A 17093-nucleotide genomic window follows, 5' to 3' on the forward strand; every position below is an offset into this window, starting at 1 on the left:
TTTGTGGTTCAGATGCTAAAAGATTCCTTTTGTCTCCGACCACTGGAACTTCGTATGCTCTTTCCTCTTCATTTTCTTTTCTTTCTCTGTCCATTTTCCAGCCCCGTCTGCCTACTATAAATTGTGTGAATTCGTGGACAAGTTTATCTTCTCCACTTTCACACCTCCTCCTCTTTTCTGTTTATCTCTTCCTTTTTCCGCCCCATTTCCTTGAATTCTTCCTTTTTTCTTTTCTTTGATCATGGAGGATGCTAAAGGTAAATTTCTAACTATTGTTGTGTTTGCTTGGTCTTGCACTCTCATTGTTTTTAATTTTTTCCGTTTTGATATGACATTTTCTTGATTATCTCTTGCATTGTAATTAAAAGTTCTGTCTTCAGGCGTTCCCCTAAATGTGTTTATACGTTTCTTGTCATTATTAGGTGCAGGTTCAGATTATAATTACATGGTTTTGGTTATTTTGCTGTTCTTGATTATTTTTACTTCTGTTCTTCTAAATTTTTTTTTGTGGGTATGCTGGCAATTGTAGGCAATTGTAGCTTTTTCCTCTTTTTCCAGGCATTAAGTTAGACGCTGTTTCCAGAAACAAATATAAGGACATGAAACTTGACAGATGAATAGATAATTCTTTATTTTTGCTTTGTATATTTCCCAGAATTTTATATATTGAGATTTTTCTGTGTTTTGTATCCATTAATTTGTGGCTAAGGATTTTGATTTTGATCTATTACCCTTTTTTTTTTTTTGGGGTCTTGTGATGTTGAACTACTCACACAGCCCTTAATACTCAAATCCATCATGTGCTAATTGCTATGGAAGTCACCGATTCTAGATCTAATAATTATATATTCTTTGATGAAAACTTAAAGCTAATTTTTTACCATAACACAGCTCATAGCTCCATGGTGCTAGTTTTGATGGCTTGGTTGGTATCTTTTAATTTTGTGCAAGACAAGACACAATAAAACAACTGCTGCATTACCTTTGAATGCCCAAAACATACCCTTATAGTTTCAATAATGTACTTGTGGTTCAGCTAGCAATTGTTTAAAATCACTTGTGGAAGTGCGCGGGTATTTTTGCTCGTGGAGGAACTGGTCTTGATCTTCTGCTGATTAAAAACTCTTAGTTAAGCACAAATCATATCAGCATGTTTACAAGAAATCCTATATAAATCCTACACAATGACATGTGTTTTCTTTCATTTGTTCAAGTAAAAAGGCCTTATTATGACAATATTTATTTTTCTTTTGCCCTCTTTCTTTTCAACAGTGGTGGAAGCTAAAGATGGAACTATTTCTTTGGCATCTGCGTTTGCTGGTCATCAAGAAGGTAATGCCAGAATTGTAATTTATTTCAATTTTGTTATTTTGTTTTACTTCTAAATGAGTACTGTTAAGAACAGTTAAACTCCAGTCTGTTCATAGATTTTAGTGCTTAAGCCATTGGTCTTAAAAAATTTTATCCTCTGATCATTGTCACATGCTACTATACTGTATATTGTGTGAAGAAACTACTCAATCTAAAAACTCAAGATTATACATGAGAACCGAAAAATAGTTTAATATCTCTAAAACTTTTAGGTAAGTGTTCCAAGAATAGATTTTGTTTCTCTGATATATTGCACTTACATTATGAAATCTTTAATATGAGGAAGTAACAATATTTATGTAATAGCTGTTTCAGCTAACCCATTTCCATTTTCTTTAACACCCTAGCAATTTTATCATGCAAATGTGCGGAGAAAGTCCATTTTCAGCCTTGGTTCTAATAATTGTTTTTCTGCTCTCTTCCTTTATGTAACTTGAGCATGCTTCTGCTTAATAATTGATGAATTAATTGAATTTCTTTATCACTCTGCTGTTATAAAGAGATTGTTTTCTTAAAACCACCATTGTTGAGGTTCTTGGTAATTAGTTATTATTTAATTAATCTTTTGGTTGTTGTTCAACCAGCTGTTCAAGATAGAGACCACAAATTCTTAACAAGAGCAGTTGAAGAAGCATACAAGGGTGTTGAATGTGGACATGGAGGACCATTCGGTGCTGTTGTTGTTCGTAATGATGAAATAGTTGTAAGCTGCCACAACATGGTTCTGGAAAACACTGATCCAACTGCTCATGCTGAAGTTACAGCTGTTAGAGAGGTTAGGTTTCAAAATTATCATATTCACTTGGTTTTTTCCTTGGTAATTAATGGTGTGAAAAATCTGCATAATAGCTTGCCATAGAATTGGCGGCATCAAATGCTATGCCAATTATGCACCATTTTGTTTTTTGTTTTAATCCAAGAATTCATGTTTCTTTTAGGCATGCAAGAAGCTCAACAGAATTGAGCTCTCAGATTGTGAAATATATGCTTCCTGTGAGCCATGTCCAATGTGTTTTGGTGCCATCCATCTTTCAAGAATTAAGGTCTAATGTCTGGAACTCGAACCCTCTAACTTTCACTCGCTATCTTGGGATATTCAATGGATTCCAATTTCTTTTTCTGATACCTTAGTGTTTCTGTTATTTTGCAACAGAGGTTGGTTTATGGAGCCAAAGCTGAAGCAGCTATAGCTATTGGATTTGATGATTTCATTGCTGATGCTTTAAGAGGTACTGGGTTTTATCAGAAGGCTCATTTGGAGATCAAGAAAGCTGACGGAAGTGGTGCTGTTATCGCAGAACAAGTGTTTGAAAAGACAAAATCCAAGTTTACCATGTACTGATTGTTGATTGTATGAAAATTTAACCATGTACTTACCAAAATTGGTCGTCTCCTTTTACAATAAATTCTCAACAAGCCTTATTCTACAAATATTTAAGAATGACTTGGGTGTAGTCATGTTATTTTTCTCCATTCAGAAATGGAGAACCAATATTGGAAATCTATGCAAAGATAAAACTAAAACTGTGCTACCGGTCAATTAGGGCATCATTCTATGAAAAATGGCAAACATGCATGCCTGTAGCTGTCCCTTATAAAGGAAGCCCATGGTCTGCGTCACATAAACAAAAGCAATAGAAACAAGCACGTTGATTTTATAGGATATTACTATTCCACCAATAACTATTTAATTATTTTATTTTCTAACTTAATTATTTAATTTCTATAATTTAAATAATATAACCATTAAAATTTTATTATTTTAAATCCATCAACTATTTAGCTCTTAAATTTTAAATAATGTAATTATTCTACCCCTTTAACTAAATTAACTAATAGAAAAATTACTATAAAAAAACTTTTAGAGACTAAATAATTTGTAATTTAAAAATAGAGCTAAATAGTAAAATTTTCAAAATAGAAGATTAAATAATAATTTTTTCTAATTTGTCGATGAAAATACATAGTTGAAAAAATAAAAACAATGAGATTGATCTGATTTGGACTTTGACATTAGATTTGAACCCATTAAAGAACCAAATCAAATGAGAATAATAGCTAAAAATTATTTTAAAAAAAAATTTAAATTCATATCGACGCATCTTTGCAGGCATGCGCACTTCGCTGGTGTAGGCAACAGCAAATTCCCAAGGCAAAAGTTAAAGGCTGTTCTCAATCCAGTCTGACATTAAGGTATATGTGTAAAATTACCTTTATTCCCCATAACCCATTATGTGGGTGATTCTTACAGTGATTTATTTTCCCCCCATAGCCCATACTAACAAGTAGTCACCCAGCAACTAAGATGATCATGCGTACAGATTCTCAAAGAAGTCATGGGCGCAAGCGGAAGGAGTAAAACAACAAAGCAAATAAGGATAGGACAATGAAAGCTTTGAATCTTATTATGCTATTCACCACTGTGAATATAGAACCATACTAACAAAACCCTCATAGCAAAATTTGTTTTCTACAAATAAATAAATGACCGTCGCCAACTCCAGAGACAATACTCAAAAACTTGCAGACTCAAATGAAGGAGCACGAGATTATGAAGACATTTTCATTTGAATTTGCCGATGGACATGCACCAGAAACTCAACATAGGAAAGACCGCCAGTTGGAACTTTGTCTTCAATCAAATATGAGAAGAATGACAGTCCTGAGTGCAGAAGTGACAGCCAAAACTTATCAATTCAATCAACAAATTATATACATGCCCTCGATGTTCAACAGAGAATGATGTATTTACCATGAAAAACAGATGCAGCCTAAATGTGTTCACAGTACTATGTTTTCCAGGCCTCTTAGGTGATGAATTTTTCTGGTTTATAATGGACTCCAAATATAAAAATCTAAGAGAATAAGTTAGGGTATAAGGCTAATAACAAAAGATGATCATTAATGTTTAAAATGAAACGCCCAATGAAACCCTCTTCCTCACGGGCCATAATTTTTTTCAACGATATTTAAATTATTGATAAATAAAATAAAAATGCATATATTTGACAGACAGCTAGTTGCATCTGAAATAATAGCAGAAAGTCCGATTTTTCAGGAAAACTCATGCAGTTATTTTGGCTAGGCTACTTGACAATGCAAATAATGTGAGAATCTGCCTTAACTTTTGAGCTGTAATTATGTGAATGAAGGAAAGAATAAAAAGGATTCTACTGGTTATGTGAAGGGGAATGGTCTGGTTTGTTTTGGTTTATTCTAATGTAAGGCAATTGCCTAGCATAACAATCATTCCCTAACATATACAATGGTAGTTCCAAGAAACTGACCTGATTGATCTCCTCTCTTACACAATTTTAAGCTGCAAGAGAACAATTAAATTAAATCAAACATTATATCTTGAACAAGTAATAATCAAAGATGCCATGATAAAATTTTCTCATAATAGAAATAGCAAAATGAAAAATCTGCTATACCGCAGGTAAGAACATCTTCGTCGCCGTATCTCATTTATCACATCATTTAACTTCTTTGATAGTGGATTCTCATATTGCTGCAGGACAAACTGAGGACGAAAAAAGATTAATTGCAAAATTAAGGGGAAAAAACTTTTGAATAAAACTGCTAATATGGCTCTGTAAATAACAAATTACACAAGAACATATCTAGTTGTCAAGATACTTGGCAGCATCACATACTACACCCATTTTGCAGCACATAATAAAGCAAAATCCATAAAGTAATATTGGACTAACCAAAGCCTCACATATGAGGATCGGATACAACATTTTTCAACATAGACTTGACAATAAGAACTTCAGAAAGGAAGAATTTAAATCACCTGAGTCGGGATTTCATCAACAGACAAAATTCCAAACAGTTGATGCAAGATTTTTGAATCAACTGAGCTGCCAACGTATATTAAACCTTCTTGACCATTCTCAAGGAGATAGATTCCATCATCACTCACATGTTCACTAGAAAGAGGGAGTGCAGGTGGAATAGGAGATTCATTTCCTTCCTGTAAACCAGTAGGAAGACACCATTGGATTTAGGACCAAATGTAATCTAGTGTCATTTACAAAGCAAATGAGATAAATCATACCTTTGTATCAAGATCATGGAGAGCAATCATCCTTGGGTGTACTAATGGAATTGCTAAAGGGGTAGAAACTGAGGAAACATAAGTAATCCAAAAGGACCGATCATCTATTCTCCCATCAATTCGCAGTCCTGTGCTTTTAACCAATGCTGAAAAGAAAAGAAAGAACCAAAAAGAAAAGAAGGGGGGGGGGGGGGGGGGGTTGGCCGGGGGGGGCGAGGAGAGGATGGTATTAATAATAACACAAAATACGAGTACTTGCACAAATGATACAATACAAAATAACTTAGAAATTTAATTAAAACAGCCTTAACTGAAAAGTAGAATATAATTAAGAAAAACTGTGGTTTCACCAAACAAAATCAGTTGTCCAGCTTGCCCTAGTTTTAAGCATATGATTTCTCTCTGATATTTGAAAATTGCATATTTATCTTAAACTATACACCAAACTTAACTAAGAAACAGTTATATGGCATGAAAGAGCAAGTGCACAATAAATGTCAGTAATTACTACATAAAACATTTGATGAATCAGCATAAATCAATACACAGAAAGTATTTACCAAGGGTGTATAAAGGTAGAAGTTTAAGTGCTTCCGGAAGAATAAGTTGTCCTGATGATGATACAGTTGCACAAAATTTACGATATGAAAGCAGAATGTTTATACAAAAGTTTGTAACTTGTTCTCGGACATTCAATGGCGGGGTAGAAGGAATTTCATTTGCCGCTACAAAGGAAATGCAACAAAGAAAAAAGTCAGTCTTCATCAAATAAAAACTATAATGATAACATTAACTCTAAAAGCTTCAAGAAGAGAATAGCACAACCATAATGGAGATAGCACAGAAGGCTAATGTGTGACTGGAAAGCATATCATATTCACATTTATAAGCCTTTATATGCAAATGACAAATGATTGGTGGAATTCAGTGAGTGAAAAATATGCAAAATAGAACCACTGGGCAGTAAAACGAAGACAAAAAGAAAAAAGAAAATAAATGATACATACCTTGCTTCAAAAAGCATACAAATTGAGTGTCCAAGTCAGCCATGCGGAACAAATTACTTAAATTATTTGTGCATGGCAATGATAAAGTTGTAACACGAATTCTTCTTTGGCCGTATACCGTGGTGTAAAGAAGGGCACACTGAACAAGTGAGTAAACAGTATAAACAGAAGCTTCCAAAAATTATCTTCTCTAAAATACATTATAGGACAAATTACATCATTATCCCTACAAATTTCACCATTGTAACAACAGAACTTTGATTTTCTAATTGCAGCAATTAAAAACTTAAACTTCCATTTGCATTGCAACGTTAGGTCATTGTTGATTGATGCTTAATTGAGATTGAGTGGGACAAAAAGTAACGTAAAGAGCATAAAATTGCAACTGCTGCAATTAGAGAATCAGAATTCAAGTTTTAAAACAGGAATCAACAAGTAAATGGGCCACAGAAGGATTTAAAACTTCATCAAATACGAGAAATCTGATAAACCTGAAAGGCACACTCTGAGCCATCCTGCAATTTATCATCATGTTTCAATGTCACCATTATAGTTTTATCACAATCAATCTGCAAGGAAAGAAGCGATTATTTACAAGTAGAACAAATTAGGAAGTAAACAAAGTAAATGTGCGTAATGACTAAACTAAAAGAAATTACAAGTGAACAGCAACAATAGAACAATAGTAAATAGGATATATGTGAACAATAAGCTTCTAAGAGATCAAAAAGAAATGTCCCAAATGAATTTCTAGCCACCAAGTAGCTTATACAGGGAAGAAGTTTCTGGTCACTTTTCAGGTTCAAGAACAATGCATTGTGAATATGATTTTAAATTAGTCTGATCCTCAAATTTAAAGAACAAAGCAGTTGTGAAATCACCCAAAGATGATGAATTAAGAGAGCTTTACCACTCAACTCAATACTATCAAGTTAAGCATTAATTGGTAACACAATAAAATCACGTATTTCGTGAGGAATACAAACCCCAGGCAGATCAACATCTGTTGGAATGCGCTTACAAAAGTTTCCATAGTATTGTTGAACTTGAATACCCTATAAAACAAGAAGCCTAATCAACTTACAAGAATTGTGCAAGTTTCTAAAATTATAAAACCAAACAATTTCCAGAAGAGAGAAAAATACATGTAACCCGGAAAAGGATTACCTGGCTGCATCTCACACGCATCACTGCCTCAAAACCTTGAGGCCTTGTGACATTCCATCTAAGATCATTGTAAAGCTTTGCAGGATCAGAAAGAGCCGAGAAGGGATAATAATAATAAACCTGGAACAGAGTGTAAGACATTTAAAGTTGAAACTTCAAATAAACCAACTGCCTAAAGAAGAAAATTGTAACCTGTATAGCAAAAAGATAAGAGTTCCATAGACTGGATACAATCAATTGGTCCAAAGTCACTGTGTTTTACATTAGACAGTGGCGCAATGTTAATTGAACATGCAATGATATGCTAAAGATTGAAAACATGAGTTCAAGCAAATATACATTAATAAAAAAGATAAAGTAGTAAAATTATTTATAGATATGCACAAGGAACACAGCACCATTCTGAGAAACTAGCAAAAAAGATCAGCACTGTAACCCATTAAAATGAAAGCAAAGTTATCAGAAAATCATTCAGAAATTATAACTCAAGCACCAATCTCACCAGGTTGCAAAATTAAAACAAAATGTATACAAGTTCCTGGCCAGTATTGATTCACAGATTGTAAAAAGTGGCAATAATTAAAAAAAAAATAATCAATACCCTGGAAGTTAGTTTCAATTCTACACATGCAGCAGCAGTTCAACGTAAGTGGCACTTACTCCCAAGGGCTTTCCAATTCTAACAAGGACAGCAAAAGGATACACTCTATTTCCGATGTTATTTTCGTTGCACAGGTTACTTTTAAGGACTATTGAGACACAAGATTTTCATTTCAAGGGCTAACAGTTGACATCATGTTCCACCAACACCACTTAGAAATCAGATACTTAATTACCTGTCCTCCAGTCGTTTTTGGGATGACGGAGATAGATGCAATGTCCGCATATGTCTGGGTAGTGATAAATACATCAACACAGACCTAAAACACATACCACAAAGAAGTAGACAATAAGGCTCAAAAGAAAAAAAAACAAAAAGAAAGGCAAACAGACTACAATGTTTGTCATATCATTTAAAAGAGGGGAAAATAATTAAAGAGATCACCTGATACTCAGCAAATTCAATTGCCATTTCCTTCAAAGTTTTGTCTGCTGGTTGAAGTAATTTGTGGGCCTCCTAAACAACAAAACAGTTGATAACAAGACTATAGGGTTAGTCTTCCATTGTGATTAATTCTACAGTAGTTCAGTTCACTTTTGATAAAATATAAAGAATATAAATAACAAATGAACCAAAGAGAACTTGGCATAGTAATCAAATACAGTAGGTTATTCAAAGAAAAGATTCTGTAAGTTGGACAAATCTACTGTTCTCTAACTCCTCCACATGCACACAGAAGATAATATACATACATTATCTCTCATCAGAAAAAAGTGATAATCTCAATTTAGACAATAAAAACACAATACATTTCTTAACCAAGAGCAGAAGGCAGAATATATGTAAGATATTTCATACCTTCTCCCCAGAAGAAACGTTACTTCTTCCCTCAGCTTCTCTAGCAGAAAGAGCTCCAATGCCAACTGATGGCAACACTGAAGACAAAGCAAACTAATCAATATGCCCTGGTAGATTAACTACATTTCCAGAGTTTAAGTAGGATCCAAGGAAAATAAAAGAACCCACAAAAAAGAAATACCAAGAAACATGTTCAAACGTTATACCATGTAAAAAACAGAAAGTAATACCATTATCTCTTTCATACATCTAACTAACAACACTTAGAAGTAGAAAATCAGAACCTAGAAGCATAAATAATGAAAAAGACACTGTTCTTAAAATTTGGCAGTGTATGTGTGTGTGTGTGTGTGTGTGTGTGTGTGTATTTGCACACATATACATATGCAACATACATATAACCACGAAAAGTACAAAGGACTGGCATATGACTGATTGCACATTACAACATGAATAAGTCTAGCAACACTCATACATTTAAATACGCCAGCATCAAAGAAAGAAATAAGTTCTTAAGCTTACCTGATTGAAATACCAAAAGCTTTCCACCAGTGCTCTTCATTGCCAAAAAGACTGCCTGAACAGAGGAAAAAAAATTTGGAATCATATATTTTGAATTTTTTTGTTTATTCCCACATAGGAGGATACAAACATGAGATTGTGAAATATACAATACTGGAATTCCCCAGGCTAACATCAATACACCAGAACAGCGGAGAAAGAGCACGAAGGAAAATTCATCAATTTACAAAGCCTTCTTCTTTATTAAGAGAACATAAAACCATAATATACGACACATGCACCCTATTTAATTTTTACTTTGAATAGGTCATGTTTTGGCTCCAAGAGCAGAAATGTAACAAAAAGCACATCCTCAAATACATCAATACAATAACATGAACTGTTGCCCAATAAATTAATCAAAAAAGTTTATCAGTTTACCATTTTACTCATCAAAGTACGTATCAGCACATAAATTACATCAATGAGTGTGCAAAAAAGCATGGTTCAGAAACAGCCTATTGTCAAAGAACACCAAAATGATTTCTTATCCTTGATTTAAGACTGCTTTCTTTTCTACATGATTCATATTAATACCACACATCCATGAAAAATATGTTCTCTATGACATGTCATTCAGATTACAAGCACAACTCAACTCAATTAAGCCTTTATCCCAAAAATTTGGGGTCGGCTATATGGATTCGCTTTCTCCACTCTAAACGATTTTGGGTTAAATCCTCAGAAATGTGTAATGCTTCTAGATCATGTTGTGCTACTCTCCTCCAAGTCAATTTAGGTCTACCCATTTTTTTCTTTTAATCCTCTAACCTAATGTGTTTTACTTGTCTAACTAGAGTCTCTGTATATCTACGCTTCACATAACCAAACCACCTCAATTTCTCTTCTCTCAACTTATCCTCAATTGGCACCACTCTTACCTTTTCTCTAATACTCTCATTAGGGACTTTATCTAGTCTAGTATGGCCACTCATCCACCTTAACACTCTCATCTCCGCAACTCTTATCTTAAACGCATACAACTCCTTCAGTGCCCAACACTAACTACCATATAATATAGCCGGTTGTGTGGTTGTGTGGTTGTACGGCAAAATTTTCCTTTCAACTTATTGGGAATTTTGCGATCACATAAAACCCCCGTGGCACGTCTCCACTTCGACCATCCGGCTTTAATTCTATGACTAACATCCTCCTCACATCCTGCGTCTACTTTAAGGACTGAGCTAAGATATTTAAAGTGATTACTTTGGGACAATACCACTCCATCCAAACTAACTCCTTCCCTATCACCAGTTTGGCCTTCACTAAACTTGCAATGCATGTATTCTGTTTTCGTTCTACTTAACTTAAAGCCCTTTCACTCTAGAGTACTTCTCCAAAACTCTAGCTTTCTATTGACTCATTCTCGCGTCTCATCTATCAGAATAATATAATCCGCAAACATCATGCACCAAGGAATACTCTCTTGTATATGTTTCGTCAATTCATCTAAAACTAATGTAAAAAGGTAAGGGCTTATAGCTGATCCGTAGTGTAATCCAATTGAGATCGGAAAATCTCTTGTGTCCCCTCCCATTGTGAGCACAATAGTAGTATTCAGATTACAAGCACCTTTGCATTAAATTATAAACTGAGCAACAGTAAATTTGCCCACCAACTATTCAAGTGTGTGTGTGTGTGTGTGTGTGTGTGTGTGTGTGTGTGTGTCTATATATGTGTGTGTGTGCCTATATATATATATATATATATATATATATATATATATATATATATGAAAGGAATTTATCAGATTGGAAAACCATTTTCCAGTTGTTAATATAACTTTCTTTGGAAATAGCATTTATATTTTACTCATCTTCTCCACTTTTTTCCTTCGTTCAGCCATAATGTATTAAGCTAATCCAAAAATTTAGAAGAATGAACTACAATAGAATACACCATGACTAGTATTTATGTCTTATGCAAAGATAGCATACCTTGACAGCAGCACCAAATGCAGATTCAGCTGTTCTACTATTCTGAAACATGGTTGGGATGCTTTCCAACAATAGCTCTAAATGTTGACGACACTAAATCCACATAGTAAACAAAAATGATTTTAAAAAATTGTGAATTCCACTGGAAAGTTTAACCTATAACTTACAAATAGTTAGTTAAATACTGTCTCACCAACAACGAAAGATTTACTATAACAATAGAAGGCACTGAAATGAGATAACTAACCTCAGAAAGAGGAACAATAACATCAGTTTGCAGAGGAGTATAGACATCTTGTATATCAGGAACAATAAGCATCAATGGCTGGAACAATGTGCCAAAAGTCAAATTAGCTTATAAAATTTTTCCAGTTCATCCTCTTAAATATTTGCTTGCACACACACACACACACACACACACACAAAAAACACATATGTAAACATCTAGCAAGAGAGAAGCATTCACTGATCAACCACATTAGAAACCCACCCTCCCAATATATCAACAACTCACATTTAACATATAGACATAATAATTATCAACACTCACCTCTATAGAAACTTTATATATGTACTAATGATAATTATGACTTCTATTTAGGTATCAGTTGTCATGTAGCCTAGATGGTAATTTGATTTTTAGGCATCATGAGTCGTGACAAAAGAAATAGAACTTACACATCAGAGATCAAGAACAACACTGAGAAGCAAACGGATAGCAGAGCAACTTATTGCTCATTTGAAAAGAGTGCATAAAAATGAAATTATTAATGGACTTGTAAACACAGCAGAAAGCACAACAGCAAATGCGGGCTTCCATTATTCACTTTGATTATTATAGTAACAGACAACCCATAAACATATAATAGAAGAAAAATGATAGTGGTCAATACCTGCTGTAATGCACGTTTCAAATTGTAAAAATGGATTGTAGAATCAAATGTTGCAATTCCCACCATCGTCCTAGGTCCTTCCTGCATACACAAATTCATTGATAATCAGTCTATAAAACAGTCTTCTGTTTTCTAAATCTAAGCAAACCCAGAAATAAGAGCAAAAGTAAATCATCATTTAAACAAATGGCAATGGAGAACGGATGACAGGGAGTGGAAATAAGCATGCTGGAAGATGCTTTAGAGGTTAAGTGTATAATTGCAAGCTACACTCCACATAATAACAGTACCATTGAGTCCATCAAAAATAAAAATTCCATTAGAAGAATGCAATTCAAAACAGTCCAATACACAGTATTACATGATATAAAATCCAGTAAAAACAGACATAAAACTCACCGGAAGATCTGCAATAACTTGATTGATTGAACTGCAAGCCGCAGCAGTTGCACCAGTTTGTATTGCATTCATGGATACATCAATAAGAAAGAAATACACTGCTGGCATGGGATCGCGTACCTGGGACAAGATAAATATAGCAAAGAATCATACATACAGTGAGACATACATAAAACCACGTGAGAAACAAACAGCATAAACAGGACGTTTCCATAAGAATCCAATAGATACAAAGAGATAAAGTAACATTAATGAGAAAACAAATGTTCTTCTATAATACAGAAGATTATGAGGTAACAATAACATACCATATATTCTTTTGTGGCAACAAATTCAACAGTTCCCCTGCATAGCTCAGGCCTTTCATCAGCATCTCTGCGCCTACCATCTGGTCCCAGATTGCAGTGATAATCACGAGGAGTCTCATCCGTAAATCCTGAGGGACAAAAAAAAAAAAACAGTGAAAAGTTGTTAAGTCACTGTCTTGCCAACATATTCAGGGAATGTAATACAAGAAACCGGAAAGTCACAGAAATCAATAAAACGTTCAATTGAATATCTTCTAAGAAGGAACATAAGCCACTAGAAGATTTCTAAAAACAATAAAAACAAATAATCATTAGAGGCTTATGTCAAACCATAAAACTTCAATCATAAATGAAGTATGCAGCAATCTCTAGAAGTTCTAAAAATTGTGAAACCTAAATGTAAAGCATATAATATGCACATATTTTCACCTAATCAGGCAAAAGGCCACACAGGTGACGACTGCATTTAATCCTAATAGACTAATAGTATACTGCACCTTATAAACTGCAAGATAATTCCAAACAAACACAAATAAACTATAATCTATACTGACCACACAAATTACAGATGAACCGCCTTCCTTGATCAATGAACTTCATGAAAGGATTTATGTAGCCTTTGCAACGAGAACAGCGAACAGGACCACTTTCTCCAAAATCCACAAGCTACAGCCACAAATTAAACCCAGAAGTTTTTACTCCAAAAAGCAGTCAACAAGCAAATGCAACTACTGGGTTTTTATCAACTACAAGGTTCAAAAAATTTATAGAAAACTTTGCAATTGATAATAATATAGGAAGGGTGATCAAAAAATTGAGAATAGATGTGAGATTTAATTATTTATTTTCTAAGAGATGACGCTTCAATGGATCAATTAGAAAGAAATGACCCTCCTCTTCCCATGGGTAAAAAAATTCATGTTTCAATGAACTAAAAACTTCCTTTGTTTGGGAAATTAAACAGAAAAATTAAGAGACAGAGGCGCACGCTCGCACACAGAGAGAAATCATGGGTTACCTGAATGGGCTCCTCAGATGGATGAGGAAGGGCCAAAGGTTGGACTAACAAAGCCAGCTGCATACCAGATGTTGTCAAAAGATCAACAGTGCATGGGACCTGAAAATTTAGTGTAGAAAAAAAAATCCCTTGAGGATCTAATGGTTTGTAATTAACTACAAAAACTGCTGCCAATCTAGGTAATTTAAATGTTTGCTGTAACCTGATTGATTGTGCACCTCATGTAGCGTGGACTGCAATTCCCAGTGTCCCTAGCAATGTAATCACTTGTAGCAGGCTTTAGAGCAACACAAATAATTAGATGAGGAAATGACAAATAATGATTCAGATAAATAACTTTGCCACAATATGTGAAAATGCAAGCAAATTTGAGGGGAAAAAAATGAGAAAAGACCACGACAAATCATGCAGGATTAAATACCGGAGGTGGATTAGCTTGATTGCCCTGGCGAGTATCATGCAGGATCACAGAGGAACCTGGTATGGGTCGTGGAATTTGATTGGGATCAATCTTTGATGATCCTGCCAAAGAACCTCCTGTTTGTCCAACAACTGGAGATATAGCAGTCATTTGATTTGGTAGTGGTGGAGGTGGTGGCATTCCAAACATTGTAGGAGGTGCAGAACCAGGAATTGGAGGTGGAGCCACCTAAAGGAATCCAAAAAATTCAGAGAACAGAATCTTCATTTGAAAAGAGAAGAAATAAATATGAGTTATTGTGCAACATTTATACAGAAATTCATATGACGTTATCAATTTTTTCTACTATTAATCCAAAGCAAAGAGCAGCCTTATGATTGCATCTTAATTAATACAGTCCCAAGCAAAAGATCACACTCTAATTACATGCATTGATTTTAAACTATCTAAAGTGCCAAAAGAAACTTCTTATTCAAACATTCAAGCTAGTGGTGAACTATCTTCAAACAGAACATAACTCCAATCGATGCATATTGTAATCTTCTGGGACTTACTGGCTGGGTTTGCGTCTGTTGCCCAAAAGGAAAACCTGCTGGTGGTGACATCCCCTGAGGTGGTGGAGAAAATGATGGCATCCCTTGCGGTGGTGCTGAATATGATGGTGCCCCTTGTGGTGCTGCTGAAAATGGAGATCGCTGTTGAGCACTGATCCCAGAACTCCCCATTAAGGGACGCATGCTTGGTGCTTGAGGAAGTACCCGAGCTGCCCCAGCTGTTGGAGGACCCATCAGTGGGGGTTGAGGGGCAGCGCCAGATGGAGGAAACCGTGGCCCTCCATGGAAAGGTGGTGCATGTGGCCCGTTACTGACTAAACCACCTGATGAGACTGAAGGGGGTACAGATGAAGGTGTAGTGGAAGATGCAATTGGACTTGGGTGAGCACCCAGGCGTGGTGCAAGTGATCCAAAAGATGGTGCCCCAGAGGAAGGGCCCATAACTACACCACTTCCTGCAGAAGGCAATGACGCAGGAGGTGGTCTGGACCCAAAAGGGGAAGGCTGGCTAAAAGGCGGGCCCGTGGGTCTGACTGTACCCACATTTGGGGGCAATGCAGGTGGTGGGGACCCTGAGGGAGGCACCGAGGGTCTAGGGAATGCACCAGGAGGCGGTGGACCAGGGCGGGAAAATGATGGCGAAGGGGCTGAGGAAGGAAAATGTGGCGGTTGAAAAGGTGACGGCCTAGGAGCCGAATTGGGCATCGAAGGGGGCCGATTAAGGTTCAGATTTTGCAAATTATCAGATAATGAACTGGGATTCTGCTGGTAATTAGGGTTATAATTAGGTGGTGGTGGTGGTTGTTGCCGAGGTGCCCCTGGAGGCACAGGAGCTGCCATTTTCCAATAAAATGGCCCAAAATCTCAACTCACTTAATCTTTCAGTAATCACGCCCAGAATATCTATCTTCCAAAAATCTCCAATGAACAAGATACACTCTAAATCTAGACATCAACGAATAAAACTTACTGTGTAAATCAAAAGTAATTAAACCAAAAATTCCATATTCACAAGATGCAAATATTCAATCAAATTGAACAATAACGGAATCAATCAACCAAAAACCTGCACAGATGAATGAAGCAGCTATATGAAGGATCAAAGGAGACTGGATCTGTGAGTGATTGATCTGAGAACTTAATCCAATAGAATTTTGATTAGGGTTATGGATACAGAGCTTAATAGGATTATAAATTAGGGTTTTGGATCAGAGAAAGATCCGATGGGTGGTGGGTCTGAGAGAGAAAGTTGAGAAGAAAGGTCTGCAAAATTTTTTCTTTTCTTTTTAACAATTTTTTTGTGTATGAATCTGATAAATGGATTAGCGTTCAAGTTCCAGTAAATGTTTCACAACGATGGAGTCTCCACGTCATCAATTTTGTGGGAGGTGGTGTTGTCTTTTCCATTCAGATTTTGCCATCTCAGCATTTCAATGCAGGTCAGCATCAATTTTGTCTTTTTATTTTTATTTAAAAAACAAGGGAAAAAATATTATAATTCTGCACCATCTTGGCATGTATTTTGTTTAGAATGAAGTATATTGATTGCTAGTAAATTAGTAATTGATAGAATTTTAGTAGAAATAATTTATTTTTTTTATTTACAAAACGTTAAGATTATGCAACAAAATAAGCTCAGTTGACTTTTTTTTTTAATATATTTTTTGCATATATGATATTTATATATGTTTACCTTTCAAAATTTTAATTATTAAATTATTTTTTTAAGAAAATTTAAAATTAATTGACATAAAAAGACTATTTATTTTTAAAATTATGCCATAATTTTTTTAAATAATTACCTATATGGAGAAATATGTATTTAATTGTACAAATAATAATATAAATTTTTTAATAATTTTTTAAATATTAGATTTTGTTAAGTCTAATTATAATATTTTAAATTTTTAATAATATTTTATTGTTTATATTTAT

The 17093-nt window shown here is 34.8% G+C and overlaps 2 protein-coding genes across 3 annotated transcripts; one reads left to right on the forward strand and one right to left on the reverse strand.

Annotated features, from left to right (window-relative positions):
• LOC110662597 (guanosine deaminase) lies at positions 1-2802 on the forward strand. The gene is made up of 5 exons (XM_021821633.2): positions 1-257; positions 1273-1332; positions 1956-2146; positions 2310-2414; positions 2525-2802. The coding sequence occupies exons 1-5, from the start codon at positions 242-244 to the stop codon at positions 2711-2713; spliced, it is 561 nt and encodes a 186-aa protein (XP_021677325.2). The 5' UTR covers positions 1-241; the 3' UTR covers positions 2714-2802.
• Positions 2803-3750: 948 nt separating this feature from the next.
• Positions 3751-16476, reverse strand: LOC110662598 (protein transport protein SEC24 C). 2 transcript variants are annotated; one of them, XM_021821635.2, is made up of 25 exons: positions 16225-16476; positions 15159-16103; positions 14605-14832; positions 14386-14460; positions 14184-14282; positions 13720-13831; positions 13166-13293; positions 12858-12977; positions 12459-12539; positions 11813-11890; positions 11566-11658; positions 9590-9644; positions 9068-9144; positions 8654-8725; positions 8445-8528; positions 7609-7728; positions 7428-7496; positions 6933-7010; positions 6442-6580; positions 5995-6159; positions 5435-5580; positions 5171-5350; positions 4806-4894; positions 4659-4690; positions 3751-4033 (listed from the first exon to the last, which is right to left on the reverse strand). In XM_021821635.2, the coding sequence occupies exons 2-25, from the start codon at positions 15996-15998 to the stop codon at positions 3921-3923; spliced, it is 3273 nt and encodes a 1090-aa protein (XP_021677327.2). In that variant the 5' UTR covers positions 15999-16103; positions 16225-16476; the 3' UTR covers positions 3751-3920. The 2 variants fall into 2 exon arrangements, with proteins under 2 accessions (XP_021677327.2, XP_021677326.2); XM_021821634.2 differs by having other exon boundaries at positions 15159-16476.
• Positions 16477-17093: the final 617 nt, after the last annotated feature.

Source organism: Hevea brasiliensis, chromosome 3 (genome assembly GCF_030052815.1).
Source record: "Hevea brasiliensis isolate MT/VB/25A 57/8 chromosome 3, ASM3005281v1, whole genome shotgun sequence".
NCBI lineage: Eukaryota > Viridiplantae > Streptophyta > Magnoliopsida > Malpighiales > Euphorbiaceae > Hevea > Hevea brasiliensis.